At 45.3% G+C, this 26287-nt stretch overlaps 1 protein-coding gene across 25 annotated transcripts in view; it reads right to left on the bottom strand.

Moving 5' to 3' along the window:
- APBB2 (amyloid beta precursor protein binding family B member 2) overlaps positions 1-26287 on the bottom strand; it is a 374271-nt gene that overhangs the window by 49186 nt on the left and 298798 nt on the right. For all 25 annotated transcript variants that reach the window (XM_029235015.1, XM_029235014.1, XM_029235019.1 and 22 more), the window contains 2 exons: positions 20681-20827; positions 17445-17572 (listed from right to left, as the gene is read on the bottom strand). In XM_029235015.1, coding sequence (XP_029090848.1) covers positions 17445-17572; positions 20681-20827 — 275 coding nt within the window. The remainder of the gene's footprint in view (positions 1-17444; positions 17573-20680; positions 20828-26287) is intronic.

The following is a 26287-nucleotide window of genomic DNA, read 5'->3' as shown; positions in this document are numbered from 1 at the left end:
TGGGAGGAGCCAAAGAATGCCAGCAGCAACCAAAAGCTGGAAGAAGAGGCAAGGAATTGATTCTTCCCCAGGCTTCTGGAGGGAGTGGGACCCTGCCCACATCTTGACTTTGGCTTAATGAAACTGACTGATGTTGAACTACTGGCCTCCAGACTGTGAGAGAACAAATTTCTGTAGTTTTTTTTTTTTTTTTTTTTTTTTCTTTGCGGTACGCGGGCCTCTCACTGTTGTGGCCTCTCCCGTCGCGGAGCACAGGCTCCGGACGCGCAGGCTCAGCGGCCATGGCTCACGGGCCCAGCCGCTCCGCGGCATGTGGGATCTTCCCGGACCAGGGCACGAACCTGCGTCCCCTGCATCGGCAGGCGGACTCCCAAGCACTGCGCCACCAGGGAAGCCCTTCTGTAGTTTTTTAAGCCAGCAAATTTGTGATAATTTGTTACAGCAGCCTTAGATAAACTAGGACACTGACCTGCTGAATTCTAGCTGGGATTTTTGCTGTGTGGCCCCTTCAGCTTTGCTATGACCCAAACGCCAGGAGATATACCCCTATCCTGGTTATGAGCTTTCAACTCTTTTTCTGAAGCTTCCTTCTCCCCTCCCCTGTGTGATCCTCAGCACAAGTAAAAAAAAATTGCGGTGATCATATTAACAACTACAAGGGGTAGGAAAAACCGCTGGCCCAGGACTTAGAATTCATGGTCTCAGGTAAAGCTCAATCCCTTTTATTCTGGTGCAACACTAAGCAAGTCATGTGCAAGTTCTGGGTCTCATTTTCCTGATCTGTCAAAGGCATAATACCATGTCCTTTGGTCCCTGAAAAGATTAAAGGAGATAGTGTACACAGAGCCTTAAACTATAAAGCATTATATTAAAACATGGAGGGCTTCCCTGGTGGCGTAGTGGTTAAGAATCCGCCTGCAAGGGACATGTGTTCTAGCCTTGGCCCTGGGAAGATCCCACATGGGGCGGAGCAGCTAAGCTCGTGCACCACAACTACTGAGCCTGCGCTCTAGAGCTTGCCTGCCACAACTACTGAGCCCGCATGCCACAACTACTGAAGCCCGCGCGCCTAGAGCCGGTGCTCCGCAACAAGAGAAGCCACTGCAATGAGAAGCCCGTGCACTACAACGAAGAGAGAGGAAGCCCATGCACATCAACAAAGACCCAAGGCAGCCAAAAAAAAAAAAAAAAAATTAATTAAAAAAAAAAACAAAACATGGAAAGAGTTCTGATTATTCTCCCTTCTCTCCTTACAATTAAAAGCATTTTTAAGCACCTAATATAAGGACAGCATCATGCTGAGTTACATACAAGGAAGTATAAAAACATGGTGCTGGCTATCAGGGAATTTATAATCTAACTGGGGAGACGAACACATTTACAACATTAAGTAACAACACAAGGTTGAAAGATTAAGTGCCACTAAAATCTACATGACTGCGGAGATAAAAGAGATCATAGGGCACTGCAGTGATGTGAATATCCAGTCCCCTTCCTAGGGAAGTATATCTCCCCATCCCCTGAAGTCAGGCTTGGTAACGTAACTTTGCTTTGGCCAGTGAAATGTGAACAAAAGGGTTAAGTGTTGTTCCCAGGCAGAAATTTTAAGAGTCAATGCATCTTTTCCTCCTGATACCACGGCTGGCAATACTCTAGTCTAAATAGTGACTGTATCGTCTGCCTTGGACACAGAATGAGGACAATACTACAAGGAGCAGTACCTCCAGCCAACATGCCATGGACATTTAGTAGAATGAGGACTGTTACTGAGTCTTTTGGTTGTTACTGAAGCATAACCTAGCCAGTGCTGAGTGATGCAAATAGTGACAGAAAGGCTAACAGAAAAGGTGGGACCCTAAGTCATAAGGACAACAATGTCATCTAAAACTTGTACAGGAAACAAACAAACAAAAAACAAACAAACAAAAACTTGTATAGGGCTTGGTAGTTATATTACAAAGTACTTCATGGGACTTAAGAACTCATTTAATTACTTCCTATTACTATTCCACTTAGTACTGCCCATGAAGGCAGGAACCATGAAGTGCTTGTTCAGAGCTATATCCTTGGTGCCAAGCATAGTGGCTGACACATATTGGGGACTTAATACATGGGTGTCTACTAAGTTCCCAGAGAGGCAGATGGGACCATACAAGAGAGGAAGAAGGAGGGAGAAAAGAAATTCCACAGCTTGACACTTCACGGGAGGAATAAGGACGATATGGCCTTGGACATGATGAAAGCCACCTTGATAGATCATTTAAAAATACACAGGTACAATTATGGTTAAATTGTAAAGCTTAAAAAAAGAAAAATGGTGCCCCTTCCAGATGACGACAGCCATTTCTGTTCTCCTCCTGCCCTGATTAACATACCTCTTTGCTATAATCTGTTCTAACAGCATGACTTCAAGGCATAAGACAATGATTAACAACATTATGATTAAAAGTGACCCAAGATTTAAAGAGTTAAGATACACACCATCTTCTCTTTTTTTTTTTAAAGAAGCACTCTAATTCGTACAGTATAGACATATTAAAACCATATCTTTTATTTAAAAAATATTATCTCCCTTTTATTTCAACCCTTGACTTAGTGAATTTAACGAATAGGATTAGGCTTTATCTTTCTTTCTTTCTTTCTTTCTTTCTTTTTTTTTTTTTTTTTTTTTTTTTCGCGGGCCTCTCACCGCTGTGGCCTCTCCCGTTGCGGAGCACAGGTTCCGGACGCGCAGGCTCAGCGGCCATGGCTCACGGGCCCAGCCGCTCCGCGGCATGTGGGATCTTCCCGGACCGGGGCACGAACCCGTGTCCCCTGCATCGGCAGGCGGACTCTCAACCACCGCGCCACCAGGGAAGCCCCCTCTATCTTTCTTAATAAATATCTTCTACAGTTTCTCCTGAGTCGAGCAACAACAACAAAACCCAAAGCAGCTCAAGCTAGAAGCTATATAGAGATAAATCAAAATATTTCCTCTAGGCAATAAAGGGGCACAGACAATTACTCTAGGCCACCAAATTTGCGGGGGGAAATATATTAAGAAATTCCACACCATCCATTAGACGTAATGCTTTTTAGTAATTGCTGTTTATCTTTGTAATGAGATCCCTGGTGGTGGAGAAAACTAGTCTGGTAAAGCAGGTACCTTAAGGGCTGAGGTGATTTCTGCGACACTATTATTCTCTAAATCCTGGAGAAAGCCACAAATGTCATTTGGATTGGTCAATAAATATTAATTGTCTGCAAAGATATATTTTAAAATTTGCTGTTCTTAAAGCCACCCAGGGATTGTACAGGGGGGAAAAAAAACACTCAAAATACTCCTCATTGCAAAATGCATAGCATTTACCAATTATTGAATAATAGGGAAATCAGAAAAAAAATCTGTATTTTAAACACTCTATTAGTTAATGGGGCATTACAGCTGGACTCTGTTTACTTAGTAAAATTTATATCCCATTTGCTTCCCAAAAGAATTAAATAGTTTACAATGAAAGGCACACATTCTATCAGGCTCTTAAATTAGAAAAGTAAAATTTGAAACCAGATGGAGGGAAGAAGTGAGTCTATAAATCAGTTAGGCTAAATATTAATTTGAACCACATTCAACCATTCCTGATCCACAAAAAAGGCAGTCATATAGTTCAGTCTATTATTATTACGGCAACTGAGGGTTTGATTTAACACGAAACTTCCTGGCCAAAAGGGAAAGGTGACAAAGTACGCAATTTTCACTGTAGGCCAAATTCTCTGAGAATTCACTGACTGCACTGAAAGCTATGCTTGTGAAAATACCACACTTTTCAGTGCAGGCACGGGGGTGGAGTGCCTGGCAAAGGAACATCTAAAAATAGAGATCTGTGATAACAGATTGTGATATAGAGTCATCATTCAGAATCCCTAGATCAGTGTAGTTCAGTGTTTTCTAATCTGGCGGGCTCCAGAAACACCACTGATTCCCTGAAGTTCATTGGTAGGGAGCAATTAATGTGTTTTATGCTCACCAAGTTTTAAGTGCAGGACAGCTTAGAGCCTTCAACAGCTAAGCTGTGTATTCGGGGCTCTCTGAGAGCAGGACGTTTCCTAACATTAATTGTCTGTGGAATCTTTTTAAATTTAAACACCAGGTATTAAGCTGGTAGAGTGTTCAGTTCAAAGACTTTTTGGAAAAGTTAACCAAAGATCAGTGTTATTCAAACTATAATCAATTAGTGGTCACAAACAGCGTTTTGAAAGTTAAATAGAACAGAGTGTAGCAAAGAAACAAATCAAGGAACAGAACACACTGCGAATGTAAGTAGTGTAAAACTTTTGTGTGAGCCAAGGAAAGAGAGAGAGGCGGGAGGGAGAAAATCTAGATCATGCCATAAACTGTATTTCTTACAGGTTAGGACAAAATAGCTTGAAAGCCAATGACACAGAAAAATAGATGACTATAAAGAATGTGGGCATTCACGCACAAATTTTTAAAAATCTAATAACTGTCCGTGCAAAATTTATTTTCACGTGGGTAGATACACACATATAATAATCAAGTTAAATAAAGCTTCTTCCTTCAGAGGTGCTGGGGTGTAAGTTCCCATAGGCTCTGGCTGTGCCCCAGAGGAGGGAACAGTCAGTTCAATCCAAGGAAACATAAAGGTCTCACCAGGAGGGTTTAGAAAATGAGCAGGCAGGAAAGGGCAGTGCGGGGCAAGGGCACAAGCCGGTGCAGCTGGGCATGTGCACTTGGCCACCATACTGGACGAGAGGTGGAAGAGCCTGGGGAGGGGCAGCTGACTTAAGTATTAAGAGGCCAAAGCATTAGGGTCTGACCACTCCCTACATTTGGTGGGGGTAAGAGGACCCCCAAGTTGTTGACTGTGTAGCTGACTAGATGGCAGAACCATGAACCACACTGGACTAAAGGCAAAGGTGACTTGGCCATAGGTTAACCAAGCAGGCACCACGCACACACGACTATCTACGGCCTTGTGGTTCGCCGTAAGGAGAGAAGCTTCTTTCATGAGGCAGCTGAACTCGTTGGAGTTCAGACAGATGCTTACAGATTTAGGAGCGATTTGTGCCCTCTTATCCTATCCCACTCCCCATTCCAGTTATGTCCAAAGGCAGATGGGGTGGGAGGGCTGCTGAGGGGTCAGGGCCAGGGAGAATCAGACACTTTCGATCTGAGCTAAATATCTATTTCACAGATTTGATAATCAAAGAAATGATACTGGTGCCTCTACTGGTGCTGTACGTAAAATTCCTGCAAAACTTATCCCATCGGCTGTCGTTCTCTATTTAGTTTGTCTCCTGGGACCGACCTGGTTTCGGTGCCCTCCTAGAAACATTTGGTTCTACTGGGCTACAGATTGAGACTTAGATTTTTCGGGCTTTGTTTCCAATACATTGATACTTGGGAGTTCTCCTTTAGCGGGTGGCAAGAAAGGATTTAGAGATGAAGAGGCAGGAGCCACAAACAATTTTCCAGCTACAAAGGGACCCTCCTTTCTATCATGACCTGCCCCATTCTGGGCTGGGCGACTCAGGGGACGGGGCCCGGGTGCGTGAGCCCTACCTGAACGCGGATCTCCAATGGGCCAGGGTGCTCTGTGCAGGTAAAAAGGAGCCTTTGAAAACAGCTGGAGCCACTCACCCGAAGAGGCAGACTTGGCAAGACAGGGGAGATGACTAGGCCTAGAGAAGCAATTAGAAGCACAAGGCACTGCCTGCGTAGAGAAAGGCAGTCCTCATCTGGTTGGCCCTTTCTACTCATGGCCCGCCCCCGCCGCATGACTTGACAGCTCTGTTTGCCACGTCAGCAAGCCCTGTACTCAGCCTCCCCCAACCCCAGGCTCCTTCAGAGCCTGTAACTGGGCACCCCTAACCCCAGCCCATCCCACCCCAGTACTTTCAAACACTCCTTGCCCTCGGGCATGCTTCCGGTGTAAAATAACAGGTAGAATGACAAAATTTTCTATGTTTTATTTCTTACTCCCCCTACCATCCAACTTCTCCGGATATGCGAATGGCACCAGATCCAGTCTGTCACACCCACTCTTGTGTTCCTTTATTTATAATCTAAATGATTCTTCCTGGGTTTAGAGAGATTTACCCTTTGCACTGAAAATGAACTCCTTGGCTCACATATTTGTCATTTGGCCCCAAGCCTGACTTGGTATTTCCAATCTCTGGCCACTGCAACAAAGCCTGCCTCATTCTGCTCCCAGGACTTTTTTACCCTCAGAAATTGAGTCCTTGCCTGAGGACTCTGACTTTAATTTCTTTCTTTTTTTTTTTTTTTTTTTGCGGTACACGGGCCTCTCACTGTTGTGGCCTCTCCCACTGCGGAGCACAGGCTCCGGATGTGCAGGCCCAGCGGCCACGGCTCACGGGCCCAGCCGCTCCACGGCATGTGGGATCTTCCCGGACCGGGGCATGAACCCGTGTCCCCTGCATCGGCAGGCAGACTCTCAACCACTGCGCCACCAGGGAAGCCCTGACTTTAATTTCTTAATTCTTGTTTTTGATTTCCTTTCTCTTCTTTACTTTTCTAAAGAGCAGTTCCCCAGGGCACTCTTTGGGAGCTGCCTAGAAAAGAAGAATTCCCAGTTGAAGTTATAATAAAGAAACAGGGCACCCAGTGCTGGAGCTCAAAGGTTGTGTGCCGCTAAGAGGGAAAACAGGGAACATAACTCGGTTTTCCTCCTGCTGAAGTCGAGGCCAGCGAGCTGGAGAAGAAGAGAAACGTGGGCTTCAGTGGGAGCTGGTGCAGCTCGTGCTGACACAGACAGGTATGACAGCAGCAGGAAGTCTTGGATCCCAAGTGACTGGACTGAAAACTCATTACAGGATAATTTTCATAAATTCTCACTTTTCTCTATTAAAAAAATAACTCCTGCATACACAATTCATTGCCAGGCTTTAATTCACAGCTGTGATACATAAGCACCAAGTCTCGTTTAATAAGAGGGTTAGAAACACACTAAGCCACTTGGTTGGGGCAGGAAGAGGGGAGGTTCTAAACATCAGTGTTGGCCTTTGAAGAGGCATCACATCATCAGTCAAGATTCACAGGGCACCAACAACGGAAGAGTTTTAGATATTTAAAGTCAAAGACAAAATAATGCGAACCTCCCATGTTTTAAATTTTCTCCTGATTTTTTTTTTGCAGTACGCGGGCCTCTCACCGCTGTGGCCTCTCCCACCACAGAGCACAGGCTCTGGACGCGCAGGCCCAGCGGCCATGGCTCACGGGCCCAGCCGCTCCGCGGCATGTGGGATCCTCCCAGACCAGGGCACGAACCTGAGTCCCCTGCATCAGCAGGTGGACTCTCAACCACTGCGCCACCAGGGAAGCCCTCTCCTGATTTTTATAATCTATTACAGTTGACCCAGGGTAATATTTCAAGGAAATATTAATTCTTAATAAAAGTATTGCCCCTGGGGACAATGCCTGACAGTTCTATGAAAGCACCTTCACATCTCTGCCATCCCAGCAAAAATCCCCACTGCAGATGGAGAGGCTGGGACACTAAGTCCCCAACACCAGTGCCAGGGAAGAACCATGATTAAATTGCACAGGGTGGGATTCCTATACCAGTATTCCTTCTCTTGACCAACCTGGCTCTCAAAAACTTGACATAATTCTATGTGGTGAGACTCCCTGAGTTCCACCCGATGTTCTCAAATTCGTCTTCTCCAGTAACCAACTGTGCACCATGATACTGTAATATAATAAGAAATATATATTTGGTTTTCGTCCATGATTCCTGACACAAAGCTTCCAAGACCCTTGTAATTTCCTGAGTGGCAGGAGCATCTTCTGTTATATTTGGTCTTAGACCCTGGTTCCTGACACAAGAGCTTTTAAAACGCTTGGACTCTCCAGAACGACAAGAGTACCTTTCTGCACATTAATGAGATGTCTGGGGGCCCTTGCATAGCTTCAGCGTGAGGGCTGCTCCCAGAAAGACCAGGTTGTGATTAAAGGGTTGGAACTTACAGCCTCACCCTAACGTCCAGGGAAGGGAGAAGGACTGGAGATTGAGCTAGTCACCAACAGCCAATGATTTAATCAGTCAGCCTATGTAATGTAACCTCCGTAAAAAACCCTGAACCATGGGGTCAAGAGAGCTTTGGGGGTTGGGGGTCGGTGAACACATCCAGGTGCCAGGAGGGTGACATACCCCAAACTCCACGGGGACAGAAGCTGATAACCCTTCTGGACCTCACCCTTTGTGCTTCCTCATCTGGCTGTCCATTTGTATCCTTTATAAGCAACTGGTAATAGTAAGTAAAGTGTTTTCCTGAGTTCTGTGAACCGTTATAGCAAATCATTGAACCTAAGGAGAAACCTCCATGGGAACCTCTGATTTATAGCTGCTCTCGGGCAGATGTAGGGGTGGCCTGGACTTGTGGCTGGCATCTGAAATGGGGGCAGTCTTGTAGGGACTGAGCCCTTAACCTGGGGGCGGGGGAGGGGTCTGGGCTAACTCCTGTGTCAGAATGGAATTAAACTGTGGGACACCCAGTTGCTGTCGGCAGAGACCTGGAGAGTTGCCTGGTGTGGAAAACCGACACATTTGGTGTCAGAAGTGTTCTGTGAGTGAAACGAATCGGAGCTGCATTATGCTCTCCATCACTGGATTCACCAGGAAGCCCAAAATCTCAGACGATTGCATTTAAGTAAAAGAGTTCAAGGTGATAATCTGTGTACGAAAAACAGCGACTATCCATTCATCTGCGATAACGTAAGGCTTTTAGCGATTTATCAAACACTTAATCATTTGTTGAGTATATACGACAGGCCAAGTGACCAAATGATGCTTTGGGTTACAATAGTTACAACTTTTTCTGCTCTCTAAGACACGAATCCATGTCTGCGTGGGTCATTAGGCTTCTTCTCCGCTGACACTACTCTTACTTCTGGTTTCGGAAGGCTCTAAGTGTTCCAAGAAGATCGCAGTACGTTCAAGGCCGACAGAGAATCACTGGAGCCTAGTATGATGGATCGCCCTCATGCTACATCCAGAATGGGCCATCCCCCACCTGGCTTGGGACTCAGGGGAAGCGTGAGATGGAAGTTGCTCAGGGATCATCATCAGAATTTTTTGCTGTTGACACGACAGTCTCAAGCTCCCATGCTACACCGCCTGGTGCTGAAACATGCTTATGAGAAACAATGGATTATGCACTGAACCAGCTATCAAAACACAGGATGCGTTCTTCAGAAGAAACTGTTGTCTTCATATATCCACTAAGGAAGGATCGGCTTGAAGACACTCTCAAGGCATTCCTCTGAGGGAAACTTTTCTTAGACAATCACTTACAATGTCTTTCCTTACAGGTTATTCTACATTGAAAGTATTAGCAAGCATCCCAGCATGATTAATAGAAGGCAAGAAGGCCACTTCTATAGAGATAAAATATAACTACGGTGTAAGTCAGCAGAATGGTCAAGTAAATCCTGATGTCTCTGCTTATCATGTGTCTATATTAAAAAGAAATTAGCTCTAGAGGTCAAGATAATACTGGAACATAGGGAGAGAATTACTGCTCTCTCCCTGAAGACCTTTCTCCCTGAGGCAAGGCAGCATATACCTTAGATTAAACTGTTATCAGATCTTGGGATTCCATCAATCTTTCATTACTGGCTGGCTCAGAGAGCCCTCTGACTACATGTCATTAGGAAGCTCTCCATCCTCCCTGTGAAGACTCGCCTCCCTCCATCACTCCTAGGAAAATAAACAGCGGCAAAGGGAAAATAGAGATAACTTTCAATTAGATCAAAAACCAAGAGGCCCGGGACTTCCCTGGTGGCGCACTGGTTATAAATCTGCCTGCCAATGCAGGGGACATGGGTTCGAGCCCTGGTCCGGGAAGATCCCACATGCCGCGGAGCAACTAAGCCCGTGCGCCACAACTACTGAGCCTGCGCTCTAGAGCCCGCGAGCCACAACTACTGAAGCCCACGTGCCTAGAGCCCGTGCTCCGCAACAAGAGAAGCCACCGCAATGAGAAGACCATGCACCGCAACGAAGAGTAGCCCCGCTCGCTGCAACTAGAGAAAGCCCGTGCACAGCAACAAAGACCCAACGCAGCCAAAAATAAATAAATTTATTTTTAAAAATGTGGATATTGAAAACATTAAAAAAAAAACAAAAAACCAAGAGGCCCACTATTTCTAAAACCCTGTCACCTAAAACAGAACTGCCCTTTATCACTGGCAACTTCCACCAATTTAGAAAGGACGTCTCCTTGGCACACATGCTGTTGTGTCACCACAGTGTGCAAAGCTGCACATAAAGAACAGCTCCACTCGCTCTCCAGAATGCCCTCCTCTGGGCAGGCACGCCCTCACGCTGCCTCCTTTAGTCAGTGCTAATTCCATTTAAGGGTCAACTCGGGGGGCGTGCAGGCAGGAGACAGCAACCACATCAGTTACTGGGACAGAAAGATCATTTAAAGGCCTGTAACTACAAAACTAAAAAGGGAATAGGAAGAAGTTATCATGGAGGCAGCAACTGCAAGAGGGGGCTGTGACCTGGAGGGTGGAGAGAACAAAGGGCAGAGGTTGGAATTATCAAAACCTAGAAGCTTGGAGAAGCCCCATGGGGCAAAACCTCTGACACTGAGGAGGTGGTGCTGCTGGGCTGGTGTCTCTAGACTTGAAGCAGGGTGGGGACTCAGACCTTTAAAGAGGGCACCCCAGCCAGTGGCACTGGTGGCTCTGAAGAAGGGGAATGATGAACGGTTCTGCATTTCTGTGAGTGCTGGGAAAACTGCGTGAGAACTGACACGACGGGATGAAGAAGTTGTTCCAGGATGATGCTCACAGACACAGGAAGCAAGTTCCTTTTTCTTCCTCAAGCCTTGCAACCCCCTCTAGTCAGAGTCTAACAAGCAGCAAACGAGAGAAGCAGAAACGTTTTTGCAGAGTCCCAGCTCCTGTCTCACAAAGCGAGCAGAGAAGGGTGGGTTTGGAGCTGAGGGACAGCAGCTTAATAACTGGCACAGGAAACAATAGGTCACAGGCTGGGAACACTGAGGTGATTCCTTTTCAGACTGTGTCAGAGGCTAGTTGTTTCACCTCATCTTTTTTAATAGAGGTATTAACTTGGCAATTTTTGGCCCAGCTAGAGACTCCATTTCCCAGAATCCCTTGCAGCTGCATATGGCCAAAGGGATATGAACAGAATGTGGGCATAATGTTACGTGTGCATGTTCCAGGTCCCCTTCAACTTACAGACAAGTCCCCTGGCTGGTCAGACTAGGAAGACACTGGAAGGATGGCAGAACAGGACTTGCCTCTTCCACAGACTTCCTACAGAAGCCACAATGACTGCCTCATTCTATTCTGAATGCATGTTACTGTAAATGCTCTTTCTGGAAAGAACCAGGCCATACTGGGTCCTCCACATTTGGGTCCCCTATTCTTTTTTTCCTTTCCTTTAAAAAAATTTTTTAATACATTTATTTTATTTATTTTTGGCTGTGTTGGGTCTTCGTTGCTGCACACGGGCTTTCTCTAGTTGCGGCGAGCAGGGGCTACTCTTCGTTGTGGTGCGCGGGCTTCTCATTGCGGTGGCTTCTCTTGTTGCGGATCACGAGCTCGAGGCACGCGGGATTCAGTAGCTGTGGCTCATGGGCTTCGTTGCTCTGTGGCATGTGGGATCTTCTCAGATCAGGGCTCAAACCTGTGTCGCCTGCATTGGCAGGCGGATTTTTAACCACTGTGCCACTAGGGAAGCCCATTTTTTCCTTTTTAAAACAACCCATTAAAGATGGAAAAACCATTTTCAGCTCGGGGCCATATTTTGTCAACCTCTGCTTTTAATTCACACCTGTGGTTTCATCTCCCCAAGGAAAGAGACCAGGCCTCGAGTGCTGAGTTCTCCGTCTCCCTGCTGACCCGAGGTTATTTGAGACCATCCATTATCTCTTGTCAGATTAACAGAGGAGCTCCTATTTGGACAGAGGACAAATTCCGGGAGTCTGTCTTTGCCCTGTCACAACTAGACGGGTCACCTAAGGCAAATCATCCCCTTCTGTCCTCAGTTAATCTCTAAAATAAAGAGGTTGAAAGACAGTGGTTATGAAACCACCTTTTACATTTGAAAGCCTACAAGTTACAGTTTTGCATATTCTGACTAACCTCAGTATTACAGCCAGGATGCCCATGCACCCCCCCAACCCCATCCCAAAATTAAGCAGTTTTTTCAAAAGAATCAACACAGAACAACACTGGCAGGAAAACGAAAGCATGAACTATGTGTGGCAGTAGACTTCTAAAGCAGCTTAAAACCAGGGGCTTGGGCTTCCCTGGTGGCGCAGTGGTTGAGAGTCCGCCTGCCGGTGCAGGGGACACGAGTTCGTGCCCCGTTCGTGCCCCGGTCCGGGAAGATCCCACATGCCCCAGAGCGGCTGGGCCCGTGAGCCATGGCCGCTGAGCCTGCGCTCCGCAACGGGAGAGGCCACAACAGTGAGGGGCCCGCGTATCTCAAAAAAAACAAAAAAAACAAAAAAACCCAGGGGCTTGGTGGATAAAACCAGTTGGGAATATCCCAAGAGAAAACGAAAAAAATATTCAGTGCACTTGAGACTGACTATGTTATTTAGATAAAAGTTCCTGAGATCTTAACCAGATAAAACAGTTAAGTCAAAGATAAACAATGGGAAATTTATGAATAATCTATCACACAGTAAGATTTTATTAAAAATTGTTCATCAAAAGCAGAAAAGAGACACATAAAACACCTTCTCAGAAGAGAAGTTCTGCTACACAAACTATAAGCACAAACAGTATCACAGGGTCAACATTCAACCTGCATAAGAAAGTGCTTTTTAAAAAGCGCTTGTGCACAATGGCTGTGATGGCTGCTTTTAATTATAAAGGAATTTTACCTTCATTAGAGCAGGCCCAGTGAGGTCTCCACTTATAATGGTTATTTATTACAAGGAATTCCAAGTTTTCCTAAAGACAAAACCAGCAATCTAGTGTTGCCACTAATTTAAATTAATGAGTTTATTGACCAGAGCAGCGTTTCCCAAAGTGTGTTCCGTGAGACTGCATTTCCATGAAGAAAAGGATTCCAGTCCACATCAGGGCAGGAGAACCTCCGAGAGGGTCCAAAGCAAAGGGGCCTGATGCACTTGGTTTAACCCACTTTCCCAACTGACCCTAGATCCTTTTTTTTTTTTTTTTTTCCTTTCAAGGAAAGTCTATGAACATTTGACCTGATTAGTGCTCCATGGTACACCGACCTGGGAAATCCCACTTATGGGGTCTGAAACCCTGGACTATACCATCCACCCACTTTCCTTCCTCATGAGAAACAGACAGGATTAGCAGATTCTATTGCCTATTGGCAATGTACAGAAGGATCTGTGTGCCCCTTCCCTTACCTGTCACAAGAGGCAAGGAAAGTCCCAGTTTAAAGTCTCCTATGTTCAGAAGTTATGTCTGCTTGCTCTTGATATCTCTTTAAAAGAATAAGGAGAGTGCTGCTTTCCAGGGCCGAATGAATAAATAGGAGAGCTGTGGCCGGATTAGCACAGCCCCTGAAATTGTTGTGAAATCCCTCCCACCCCATCCTTGGAAGGGCAGCCTGCAGGTCCGTAAAGACAAGATGAGAGATGGCACTGTGGTCACCCGCCCCAGTCACTGGCGGCAAAATGCCAGTTCTAAAACCCAGGGCCTCCTTCCCACAGGGGTGGAAGCAGAGCAGGTCAATCTGGGTGCTCCCTGGTGCTGCCTTTGATTGGAAATACAAGGCTCATGAAACCCCTTTCACCAGTCCCATCTCTGGGAGCCTTGACATTTATCTCACTGTGATCAAAAGGAACCCAAGTAGGAGGAGGGAGCCCTCCCTTTGCCTGGCAGTAATGCACATGGGCTCCAAGAAATGCCATAATAAAGGCAGGCGTGACTCTCAAGAACAAGATAAAAACTTCAGCCCAGTCCTGCAACCACCAGCACCCCACAGAGAACCAACGTCTGATGCGATGGCGACTTCTCAGCCATTCATAATAAGAAGCTTCTCCAAATCAACCTGGGGGATTGGTGGGGTGTGTCACAGCTGGATCATCCCCTCACCCAAAGTAAACTTACTCCATAAGGAATTTCTTCAGAGCAAATCAAATCCACTTGAAAGCCTTAAGAAAATGCTAAACCCAAAACAACTTTATAAATCCTGAAATTACATGGCTCAGTGAAGCACTCTGAATTTCAAGACAGACTGTGCCCTTCAAGCCTCTGGTATACATACTTTTCATATTCATTTTAACCACATCAAGAAATTCCCTAAGAGATTCCATTTTCTCGGCAAGGGAGGTTACAAAAGAGAATGTGAAATGGACTCATTTTCTCAAGCAAAATGAAACACTTTTATGTTTTATTCATGCAAAGTGTAAACTCCTTTCCTTTGCAGCATTACAAATTGAATTTGCTCTTGTAAATTGCTGTAAGAAAAAAAAAAAGGAATCAAGAGCAAAAGAAAGTATTAAAAGAAAAAGAAGCAGGAATACAAAGGCCTTCTTTTAGAGGATGAAAACTCAGGGGTCCAGTGGGAGAAATACAACCTTTCACTGACAAACATACGTTTTTATTTACTGTTTCTAAAAGCAATCTAGCTCAAGGGCCCCCAACCACTACATGAGCTTTCTGAGGTCCTGACAGCTGATGCAGAACCCTCAGCGTATTCTAAATTACACTTATCTGCTAACATTGAGTAAGAATAAGAAATGGTTTAAAAAACATGAGTGCGCTTCCCTGGTGGCGCAGTGGTTGAGAGTCCGCTTGCCGATGCTGGGGACACGGGTTCGTGCCCTGGTCCGGGAAGATCCCACATGCCGCTGAGCGGCTAGGCCTGTGAGCCATGGCCGCTGAGCCTGTGCGTCCAGAGCCTGTGCTCCGCAACGGGAGAGGCCCGCATACCGCAAAAAAAAAAAAAAAAAAAATGAGTAACTCAGCCCACATTTCAAAAACATAATGAAGGCAAGGTAACCTAATTTACACTGATATCACTGGGTGGCAAGGGGAGTGGCTCTTCCTGCTTTGTAGGACAACTGAACTCTGTCTGAAACAGCCTCTCGCCCTCTGTTATCAATGATAAACTGTCCTCGAAACCTCCCTGAGGTCTGACCCCTCCCTCATCCTCCCTGTCTTTGAAAGGAAGCCATGTAATTAGCTGTCTCTGCTAGTGGATGTTGCTTTAACGAATCAAGAGCTAACATTCATTAAGCATTTTCCACATCCCCCGTCAGTAGGCCAGTTACTATACACACAGAGGCACATACGTACACGTGCTCTGTCATCCTTATTATCACCCTCGTTTCACAGATGAGAGAAAACTAAGCTCAGGGCTTGAATAATTTTCTCAATCGGAATTTTTTTTTTTTTTTTTTTTTGCGGTACACGGGCCTCTCACTGTTGTGGCCTCTCCCGTTGCGGAGCACAGGCTCCGGATGCGCAGGCTCAGTGGCCATGGCTCACGGGCCCAGCCGCTCCGCGGCATGTGGAATCTTCCCGGACCGGGGCATGAACCCGTGTCCCCTGCATGGGCAGGCGGACTCTCAATCACTGCGCCACCAGGGAAGCCGTCAACTGGAATTTAAATCATATTTTCTCCCTGAACAAAGAGCATTTGGCCTTACTTTAAAGAGTTGGGGTGAACTGAAAACCTCATCGATGAAATCCACTCACAAGCTAACCTTAAAAAAACACAACCCCATCCAGTTGTACACGTATATCATGATCTTCACCTTGGCTCCTGTCTTGAAAACAAACTTGGAGGACAGGAAGTAGGGAAGGATCAAGTATCTTACACTCTTCCATCAAGGCTAAATGTTTTTAATGATACACGAACATCCTCAGATATTTTCCTCTGTAAAATTAATCAGTTCACGCCAATGCATCAACTCCAGTGCTCCAGCTCTGCTAAGCAATTGAATGACAGGTGTGGATGCATAATCTATCCACTCATTTCCCCCCAAAGCACCTGGTCCAGCTGTCACCGTGTATCACTGTTACAAAAGCTCAAAGACACAGCTGTGCTCCCACGAAGGTTTATCCAATCAGCTGTCAGACGACATTGCAGCTCTCTCTTTTGCAGACCATTTGTCACCTGTGATTCCAGCAAAAATGCTTGTTCTTTGATGAATGCTTAACCACTTTCCTTTCAGGCTTAGGACTTGGAACTGAATCAAAAAACTATCAAATCCACTACTGCCCATCTTTGGGAGACAAAGGATGGTGAAGCCAAGGCAGAGCCACCTAGAGGATCCCATGACCCAATAAGCCAGGATGCCCAGGAATGGAGCCACCCCAGGGGAGCAGTCTCTCTGTTGTCTGGGATTTTCAGCAGCTTCTGCAATGCTCTTGCCCCTTTTCAACAGAGCAATAAATAATCATCCTATAGCTTGTCCTAAATGCTAGGAGATCCTCGGGTATACCTCGAGAGTTGACAAAGATTAATTTAATTCAAGAGTTAGATGCATTTCATGTAGCCCAATTACTTAATAAAGTATGATGCCTGTGATTACTGTCACTTTATTAGTTAGAATATGTACTTGAAAATCAGAACTTCCTTGTTTCCAGTCACTGGAGAGCAAAAAATTCACAACACACCTATTAAGAAGTACTTGCTGGCAATGACAAATATTCAGTAGAATTTTAGAAAAATACACATTGACTGGAACTTTGGTATGACCAGACATTTCAAACGTTAAAAGAGTTCAGCCATCTTCAAATCCCAGAAGCTCCTTATCAGCATGAGTTAATGATCTAAAGCTTGCGATCTGGATAAACAACAAGGTCCTGCTGTATAACACGGGGAGCTATATTCAGTAGCCTATGATAAACCATAATGGAGAAGAATATGTATATCTATGCATAACTGAATCCCTGTACAGTTATACTGTACAGTGTGAATTTTGCTGTACAGCAGAAATGAACACATTATCAATCAACTATACATCAATAAAACAAACTTAAAAAAATAATAAAGCATGTGATTAAAGGCTGTACAACCTCTCCCTTCCAACAAGCCCTCTACAAAGAAAATACCAATAGCAGAGCATCTGAGATAGCTGAGACTCAACTTTAAAACAGACTGCAGAGAAGACAAAAAAAAAAAAAAAAAAAGGTGGGAGTTCAGAAAGCCTGGATGAGTAGGGAACTTAGATGAATGAGGATGAGCGGCAGTTGGGGGAGAAATACATGGAATCCGAGGCAGGATCCAGAGTTGACAAAAGGTTTGAGGTACAGAACGGAAGGGGCTCGGAGGGTTGACGAGGCAGGGATAGAGATGTGCTTTAAGTTTTTACATTTCTATAGAGAGTCTACTGTCAAGTTTCATATTCAGCAACATGCAGTAACAGTGAGGCCCCGCTTCAGGGTTAAGCTAAAACTGGGGCACCGGGTGAGGTGACAAAGGACAGCGCCGGCCCGGGGCACTCACCGGCCGTTGTCGCGGCCCACGCCCCACACGCGGATGCTGGCGATGGGCTGCGTGTGGAGCGCGCTGTGGTCCATGGGGTCCACCAGGCTCAGCGTGTCGTTCTCCAGGACCAGGTACATGTCCTTCCCCTGGGAGTCAACGAGAAGACAGGTTACCTTCCTCACGAAACCACACGTCCTCGGGATGTCTGTGGCTACCTGGGGGTGTCGGTTCAACGATCAAAAATTCACCCTTGTCATTTGTTCTCCTAAGGGAGAAACATCCCCTCCTGATTAAAAGATTCATAAATCTTTCACCTTCCCCTCACGTGCCCAATTTCTCTCTCCTTCTCCAAATCCTCTGAAATGTGTCCCTAGCCTGCTTTCTAGCTGGCTCTTATCTTTAATTATTTACACTTTGAATCTTTATACTCTAAGAGAAAAGGCTCATGGCGGGTTCCCTGGAGAATCTGGCCTCTTACTGACTCCAAGTCTGTCATCTTCTCACAACCCCTCTGTCCCCATTCCCTCCCCTCTGGCCAGACCCTACCAGGCATCCCCTTGACGCCCTTCCCAGGTCCACAACATGTCTGTCTCTTCTCAACTTTTACACCACTTCTCCTCTGTGTGATCCGGCTGGTAAATAGCAGGCACAGCTTTGTGACACTTCTCAGGGCCACAATAGCTAACGCTGAAGTGGCTTTATCACATCTCAGATGTTATGCGACGGGCTTCAGGTTCCTCGGCTCATGAGTGCTCTAACTTGCCTCACAGCTTGGTTTTATTACCTGTGATTAGCGGATGGGAAAACTGAGGCTTATAGGTTAATTTAAGTAACCTGCTCACGGCCTAACACAGAAGCCGCGAGGCCTTTAGTTGCGCATGTGCTGTTGTGATACCAACACGGGGGAGGCTGAGGTTTCTTGCATCACTCTTCGGGTTTTCAGGTTTTGGTCTCCTGTCTCCCCACATATTGGCTCTTTGAGAGTAGGAATGCTAGGCCATCCAACTTCACTCCCCTTGCAAATCCTCAGGCATAATTTTAAGAAACTATTAAACTGTCCACTGAAGGTCACAGTCAGCCCAGATGCCGTGGCGTGGACGCTAGGGCGGTCTAGCAAGGCAGCACAGTGAGGCTTCCTGGCAGATCTTCAAATCCAAAGCAGGACAGATGCTCCTTGGTCTGGTTTTTGAGAACGATATTTTAGGTCCCCATCAAAGGTTCTCAGAGTAAACACAAGCCTGCTGCCGAAGTGGCAGACATGGGTGTTTCAGTGCCTCTGCTAGTCAATGTCTAAGCCAAGCGTCTACAGATGAGATCCAGGATGAGCTGAAATCATCCCCCTACCCTGCACTGAGCTGGGTGGTGCATTTCTTTTGGATTGATTCAGCTTGGAAACCACAACTGGTCCACACAAAGGCAACACAGGCCATCTTCGTCAATGACCTCTGTCGACAGTCATCGTATTACTGGACAGAAGCGGTGACAGCTGCCAGCTGGTCATCTGAAGTGAGAATGGTTGGCTGAGTGTGCACTATCCCTGAATGAAAATGCATCGTGGTTTCTGCTGAGTTCATTAGGCACACTCGTGTCTTCCCATATGTGCCCTTTCCCTTTTCTCATGAACACTCAGCAGCTCCTGGTTGACCACTGTAAAGTCTTGCTAATTGGTCTTTGTAACCCAAACGACCAATGCTTATGCAGGTGTCATCTAAAGATGGGACACTCATCTGAAAGTCATGACTTTATTTTCAGTCAGCCGATCAACAAACCTTTAAGGAGTTGTGCTGTGCGTGGTGAGGCATGGCAAAAAGTCACAGCTCATAACCCTAAACACTGAGCTGTACTTTATATACTATGAACTAGAAACACTGCTTGAAGAATTTATCATTTCAGAAGAAGAGGAAAGAACTGAGAAAAATAGGAATGGCCTAGCGGAGGCTAACTAGGTGGGAAGGCATAGCAGATTTTCAGGCATTGCTGGCCCATCCAAAGCTTTCTTTCCTGCTGGAATCGTGCCAATTGGAGATTCCTTTAGAATCTTAACTTAGCTCTTCTAAATACCTGGTGGTATTCATTAGTCTCTCAAACAGCAGTATAGATTACGCCAGCCGTCCTTCTAAATCCTAGCTGAGATCTATGCGTTTGGTACAACAGCATTTTGAATGAAGGAGAGAGAAGACAGATGGATAATTTGGTGGGAGAAATAGGCCTGGGTATTGGAAAGGTAATGCAGTGAAAGGATAATAGAGGCAAATACCAAAAAAGTGTCCTTTTCTTGGCAGGAGAAAATTCTTCCTCCTCTCCCCCCATGCCTGGGATCTAAAAATCTGGTTGGTGATGCAGCTCAGCCCCATTCTAAAGCAGATGGACGCTACCATGCGGAGCCTTGGGAACCTAGCTCCTGCTATGACAGTGCTGCTAGGACAAAAGGTGACAGGGGCTCCTAAGAGCCCAATCAAAAAGCAAACTTTCGCTGCCAATGCTCTTAACTGGGGACTGATCAAGTAGAGTGGATTCACGCAGACCACTATCTTGTGGTGCTCCCAATGTGCTTGTTGTACAGGTCTCGGAGCTTGGCAGGAATATGGCTTTTCCAATTTCATGTGATTTTTATACAAATTTGGTATTTTTACTCATTAATTTCCTTTCTGAAATGATCTCAACTAACATTTCAGACTGGAATTGCTTTGTTCTTCACAGTAAGAAAGAATACACAGGTATCAATTCCAAGACTCACGTACGAGGTGGATTTTCAGATCACAAATAAAGAAGACTGTATTATAAAAGGATGATGCGTCAACTTTTAGAGAAGGGGCAACAACATTTTGGGGTGTATACGTGGGGGTCACGTTCCCCTTTGAGAATGTACTTTGAGAGAGGTATCGGTCTTCTTCCCAGAAAACTGCTCTTGTAGACTGGCACATCCAACTATGCATGGAGGTTAGGGGGTTTCTGGGCCCTTAAGTCCATCCGTGGATCCTTGGGGACTCAGGATACCAAAGTAGATCCTGTCATTTAGACACCGAGAAATGCCCTCTCCCAGGGCCCCAGTCCTCAACGGGCTCTGGCAGGGCTAATAGGTAAATCACAGGTCCATCATGTCTACACCAGCTGCCTTCATGGGAAAGTGACCCCGATAAATACCTTCATCAGCCCTCACTACCAAATCTCTCGGCTCTCAGAGCTCTGGGGTTTCGTGAGGAGCAGTGGAATGCAAGCAAGTCTGCCATTAATGATTTTCACCTGTTACTTACCTCTCCCCAAATGCCGACTGTATCACGGATGTCATTTTTGCAGTAAGAAAGCTGCCTGATGCAGTTGTTGACGGCAACACTACTCTTGCCAGGGGCGAGGTCCTCCTCTGCCATTTCCACCCACCCCAGAGAGCGCACAGCAAAACACTAGGAGGAAAGTCAGAGAACAGGAGATTACTCACTGGCCACAGGTCAACGTACCTTAAAATCCTCTACAAGGTGTACTCAATGCGTCTTTAATTACTACAAAATGTTCAATCATCTAATTTAGCAACGAATCCTAGATTGTTGGACAATTAAATTGTGGCTCTTTTTTGCTATTAAAAAAATGTAGTAGGACTTCCTTGGTGGCGCAGTGGTTAAGAATCCACCTGCCAATGCAGGGGACAGGGGTTCGAGCCCTGGTCCGGGAAGATCCCACACGCTGCGGAGTAACTAACCCTGTGTGCCACAACGACTGAAGCCCACGCGCCTAGAGCCCGTGCTCTGCAACAAGAGAAGCCACCGCAATGAGAAGCCCGTGCTCTGCAACAAGAGAAGCCACCGCGATGAGAAGCCCGTGCACTGCAACGAAGAGGAGCCCCCGCTCGCCCCAACTAGAGAAAGCCCGCGTGCAGCAACGAAGACCCAATGCAGCCATAAATAAATAAATAAGTTTAATTTTAAAAAAATGTAGTAATAACTATCTTCTTGCCTAACTTTCTCTGTGTGTGTGTGTGTGTGTGTGTGCTTGTGAGTGTGTGAGTGTGTTCAGGTTTTTTTTCTTAGAACAGATTACTAGAAGTAGAATTACAGGGCTAATGGGTATAAACATTTCTAAGCACCTTTATCTAGTATAAGGCAGGGTTTTGTTTTTTTTTTATAGTAAGAAATGTAACCCCTGTGAAATTTGTTACTTGTTAAGCACCTGGGAGAAAGAATTAGCTACATGTTTGTCACTTGTTTCTAATAACCATGAGGCAAAATGTATTCTCTAATAACCAGAAATGAAAAAAAAAAAAAAAAGAGGAGAGAAAATGTGCTTTCATGATAATAGGTCTTAGCATTTGTTACTAGCACCAAATCCTGAAAGCCTGCAGAATGGACGGACTTGTGAGATACCTTAGAGCACAAATTCCATTTATTCTTTTATCATTTAGAGATATTTGATTTGAGATCACACTCCTTGTTTTCCTTTTAAAAGTTCAGGTGTTCAATTTTAAGAAATATAGAAAGTATCTTATCCATCTTATAACAAGCAAAAAATCCAAAAATTTATAAAGAAAGAAGTTCCTGGGACATACAAGGGTGATCTGGCTAGAGCATCTGCCTAGCTGTTAATCACCAGGTTTACCAGGTGGCTGGAACTGCGGTTTCTCACCGCGACCTGTGACCCGGGTCTCCTCTTGAGCTGCACATCAACTGAAGAGGCCACCTTTTAAGGACAGGAGGGCAGATAAGGTGCCACACTTCTGTGGAGCCAACAGGCTGTTTCTCAAAGAGTGTCTTCTGAAGTTCCCCAAAGTGAACTTCATAATACAATGAAGAAATGCAGCCAACTGTCCCAAAGTGACCACATTCATTCTTGTTCAACCTTCTCTGTTTCAGACCCCACACCCAGACTTGGTGCCTCCTTCCTGAATTGCTAATCACACTTTCTCAGGGGAAAACAAAACACGAAAAGACCAGAGACAACCCGGTTACGCTAACGGAAGGTGGATCCTCACGTCCTAAAGGGAAGGACCGAGGTACCTGTGTCACCGCCCGGAGTGGAACGTTTCCTGCTCACTGACGGTGCACACGATGCCTTTTACAAATACACCAAAAAGAGAAGGTCATCCCTACAACAACCGCGAAAGCTACTCAGGACCCTGTGTCCTGAGGAAAGGTTCTGGTAGATGTCCTCACATTTCACGTGCTCATGTGTTTCTGTTGGAGAGAAACCGTCCAAGGGGAAGAGGATGTCACAGGTGCAAGGGCAGCCCCTTGCCCAGAACTTCACCGGGCTCACAATGCCACAACCCAGCCCTCCCCCGTCATTTTCATCTTGTTACGTACCACCCTGTAACGGAAAAACTCAGCTTTTCCACCTTTACCAAAGCACCAGTTGGGTGTCCGAGAATTCAACTCAATTCTGACACCATCCACCTGGAGAGAGCGTCAGATCCTGCAGGTTAAGGGCTCAGTTCTACAAGACTGTCCCCCCAACAACTGCCCGCCCCACCTCCTGCCTCCACCAACTTCACATGCCAACCCCAAGTCCAGGGTGTCGCCTGTACTTCTGGCCGACCAGCTATAGATCGAGGTTCGGATGACCCCCTTCTTGAGTTCATTAAATTTGCTAGAGTGGCTCACAGAACTCAGAGAAACACTTTGTATACCAGATCACTGGTTTATTATAAAAGGACATAACTCAGGAATAAAGAGCCAGAGGGAAGAGATGCACAGGGCAAGGTATGGGGAGAGGGCCCGGAGCTCCCATGCCCTCCCCAGGTGCCACTCTCCCCAGGCTCCACGTGTTCGCTGGCCTGGAAACTCTCTGAACCCTGCCCTCTGGGTTTTGTGGAGGCTTCATTATATACGTGCGACTGATTAAGTCACTGGCCACTGGTGGCTGAACTCAACCTCCAGGCCCTCTCCCTTCCCTGGAGGTGGGTGTGGAACTGGAAGTCCCAACCCTCTAATAAAATGGTGGGCTCCACTGGCAACTGGCCCCCATCGTTAGGTGAGTTCTAGAAGTCACCTCATAGGTATTTAGTCATTTAATCCTCTCCTCAACCCTGTGAGGTCAATACTAAGTTACTGTACCCATTTCATAGAAAGGAAAGTGAGTGACGCACAAGGCTGATAAGCAGTGGACCCAGGATGCAAGTGAGGCAGTGCGACTTCTGCGCCCTCACTCTTAACCACTCTGCCATATGCCTGAGAGCTTGCTGGAGGGACAGCATCCGATGGGGCTGGGTCCACAAAAGAGGCACAAGAACACAGCCAGTGGTGTCAATACAGTTTGAGTGTACCTGGCCCAAGAGCAGGGACAGCCTAAATTATAATCTTAGCTCTGACTTACAGGTACTGTGATCTTGGCCATATAACTTACAGAGTCCCAATTTTTTTCTTATTTGCAAAAATGGGAATAATAATGATAGCTAACTCAGAGGGTTCTTACAAGGAGAAAACAACATAATACAGGCAGAAAACCTAGCACACAGAAAACACTCCATAAGCATTGCTGAGTGAAAGAGCAAATGAATATAGTGTCACATACATCTTAAAAGGAGTCATCAAAGGGGGAAAATGAAAGGAGATTTGAAATCAGCGTGACCCTATGCTCCAATTATCCTCAGGAGGGTTCTGATTTATCTTTGTTGCTCTGGAAAAATTATTAAGAGCAGCTCCTTTTACTCTTAAAAGTGTCCTAATTTGTATAATAAATTATTATAATTACTCTAGCCAAAATTCCAGTGATGAATCTGGTAAAGTTGCAGGATACAAAATTAATGCACAGAAATCTCTTGCATTCCTATACACTAATGATGACAAATCTGAAAGAGAAATTAAGGAAACACTCCCATTTACCATAGCAACAAAAAGAATAAAATACCTAGGAATAAACCTACATAAGGAGGTAAAAGACCTGTATGCAGAAAAACTGTAAGATACTGATGAAAGAAATTGAAGATGACACAAACAGATGGAAAGATACACCATGCTCTTGGATTGGAAGAATCAATACTGTGAAAATGACTATACCACCCAAAGCAATCTACAGATTCAATGTAATCCCTATCAAATTACCAATGGCATTTTTTACAGAACTAGAACAAAAAATCTTAAAATTTGTATGGAGACACAAAAGACCCCAAATAGCCAAAGCAGTCTTGAGGGAAAAAAACGGAGCTGAAGGAATCAGGCTCCCTGACTTCAGACTCTACCTACAAAGCTACAGTAATCAAGACTATGGTACTGGCACAAAAACAGAAATATAGATCAATGGAACAGGATAGAAAGCCCAGAGATAAACCCACGCACTTATGGTCAAAGGAGGCAAGGATATACAGTGGAGAAAAGACAGTCTCTTCAATAAGTGGTGTGGGAAAACTGGACAGCTACATGTAAAAGAATGAAATTAGAACACTCCCTAACACCATACACAAAAATAAACTCAAAATGGATTAGAGACCTAAATGTAAGACGGGACACTATAAAACTCTTAGAGGAAAACATAGGCAGAACACTCTTTGACATAAATCACAGCAAGATCTTTTTTGATCCACCTCCTAGAGTAATGGAAATAAAAACAAAAACAGGGCTTCCCTGGTGGCGCAGTGGTTGAGAGTCCGCCTGCCGATGCAGGGGACACAGGTTCGTGTCCCGGTCCGGGAAGATCCCACATGCCGCGGAGCGGCTGGGCCCGTGAGCCATGGCCGCTGGGCCTGCACATCCGGAGCCTGTGCTCCACAACGGGAGAGGCCACAGCAGGGAGAGGCCCGCGTACCGCAAAAACAAACAAACAAACAAAAACAAAAACAAAAACAAATGGGGCCTAAAGAAACTTAAAAACTTTTGCAAAGCAAAGGAAACTACAAACAAGACGAAAAGACAACCCTTAGAATGGGAGAAAAAAATTGCAAATGAATCAACAGACAAAGGATTAATCTCCAAAATATATAAACAGCTCAAGCAGCTCAAGAATAAAAGAACAAACAACCCAATCCAAAAATGGGCAGAAGACCTAAACAGACATTTCTCCAAAGTAGACATACAGATTGTCAACAAACACATGAAAAGCTGCTCAACATCACTATCATTAGAGAAATGCAAATCAAAACCACAGTGAGGTATCACCTCACACCAGTTAGAATGGGCATCATCAGAAAATCTACAAACAACAAATGCCGGAGAGGGTGTGGAGAAAAGGGAACCCGCTTGCACTGTTGGTGGGAATGTAAATTGATACAGCCACTATGGAGAACAGTATGGAGGTTCCTTAAAAAACTAAAAATAGAGCTACCATATGATCCAGCAATCCCACTACTGGGCATATACCCAGAGGAAACCATAATTCAAAAAGACACATGCACCCCAGTGTTCACTCCAGCACTATTTACAATAGCCAGGTCATGGAAGCAACCTAAATGCCCATCGACAGATGAATGGATAAAGAAGATGTGGTACATATATACAATGGAATATTACTCAGCCATAAAAAGGAACGAAATTGGGTCATTTGTAGAGACGTGGATAGATCTAGAGACTGTCATACAGAGTGAAGTAAGTCAGAAAGAGAAAAACAAATATCGTATATTAACACATATATGTGGAACCTAGAAAAATGGTACAGATGAACTGGTCTGCAGGACAGAAATTGAGACACAGATGTAGAGAACAAACGTATGGACACCAAGCGGGGAAAGCGGGGTGTGTGTGTGTGTGTGTGTGTGTGTGTGTGTGTGTGTGTGTGTATGATGAATTGGGAGATTGGGATTGACAAGTATACACTGATGTGTACAAAATGGATAACTAATAAGAACCTGCTCTATAAAAATAAATAAATAAAATTCAAAAAAAATTCCAGCGAATTCAGCCTCTGGCATAGAAACCAAGGCTTGGATGGGACACTGAGATATG

This window comes from Monodon monoceros, unplaced genomic scaffold (genome assembly GCF_005190385.1).
Source record: "Monodon monoceros isolate NGI ecotype Baffin Bay Population unplaced genomic scaffold, NGI_Narwhal_1 Super_Scaffold_20, whole genome shotgun sequence".
NCBI classification, from domain to species: domain Eukaryota; kingdom Metazoa; phylum Chordata; class Mammalia; order Artiodactyla; family Monodontidae; genus Monodon; species Monodon monoceros.
Note: the sequence above shows the minus strand (reverse complement) of the source record. Positions and strands in the feature narration are given on the sequence as shown.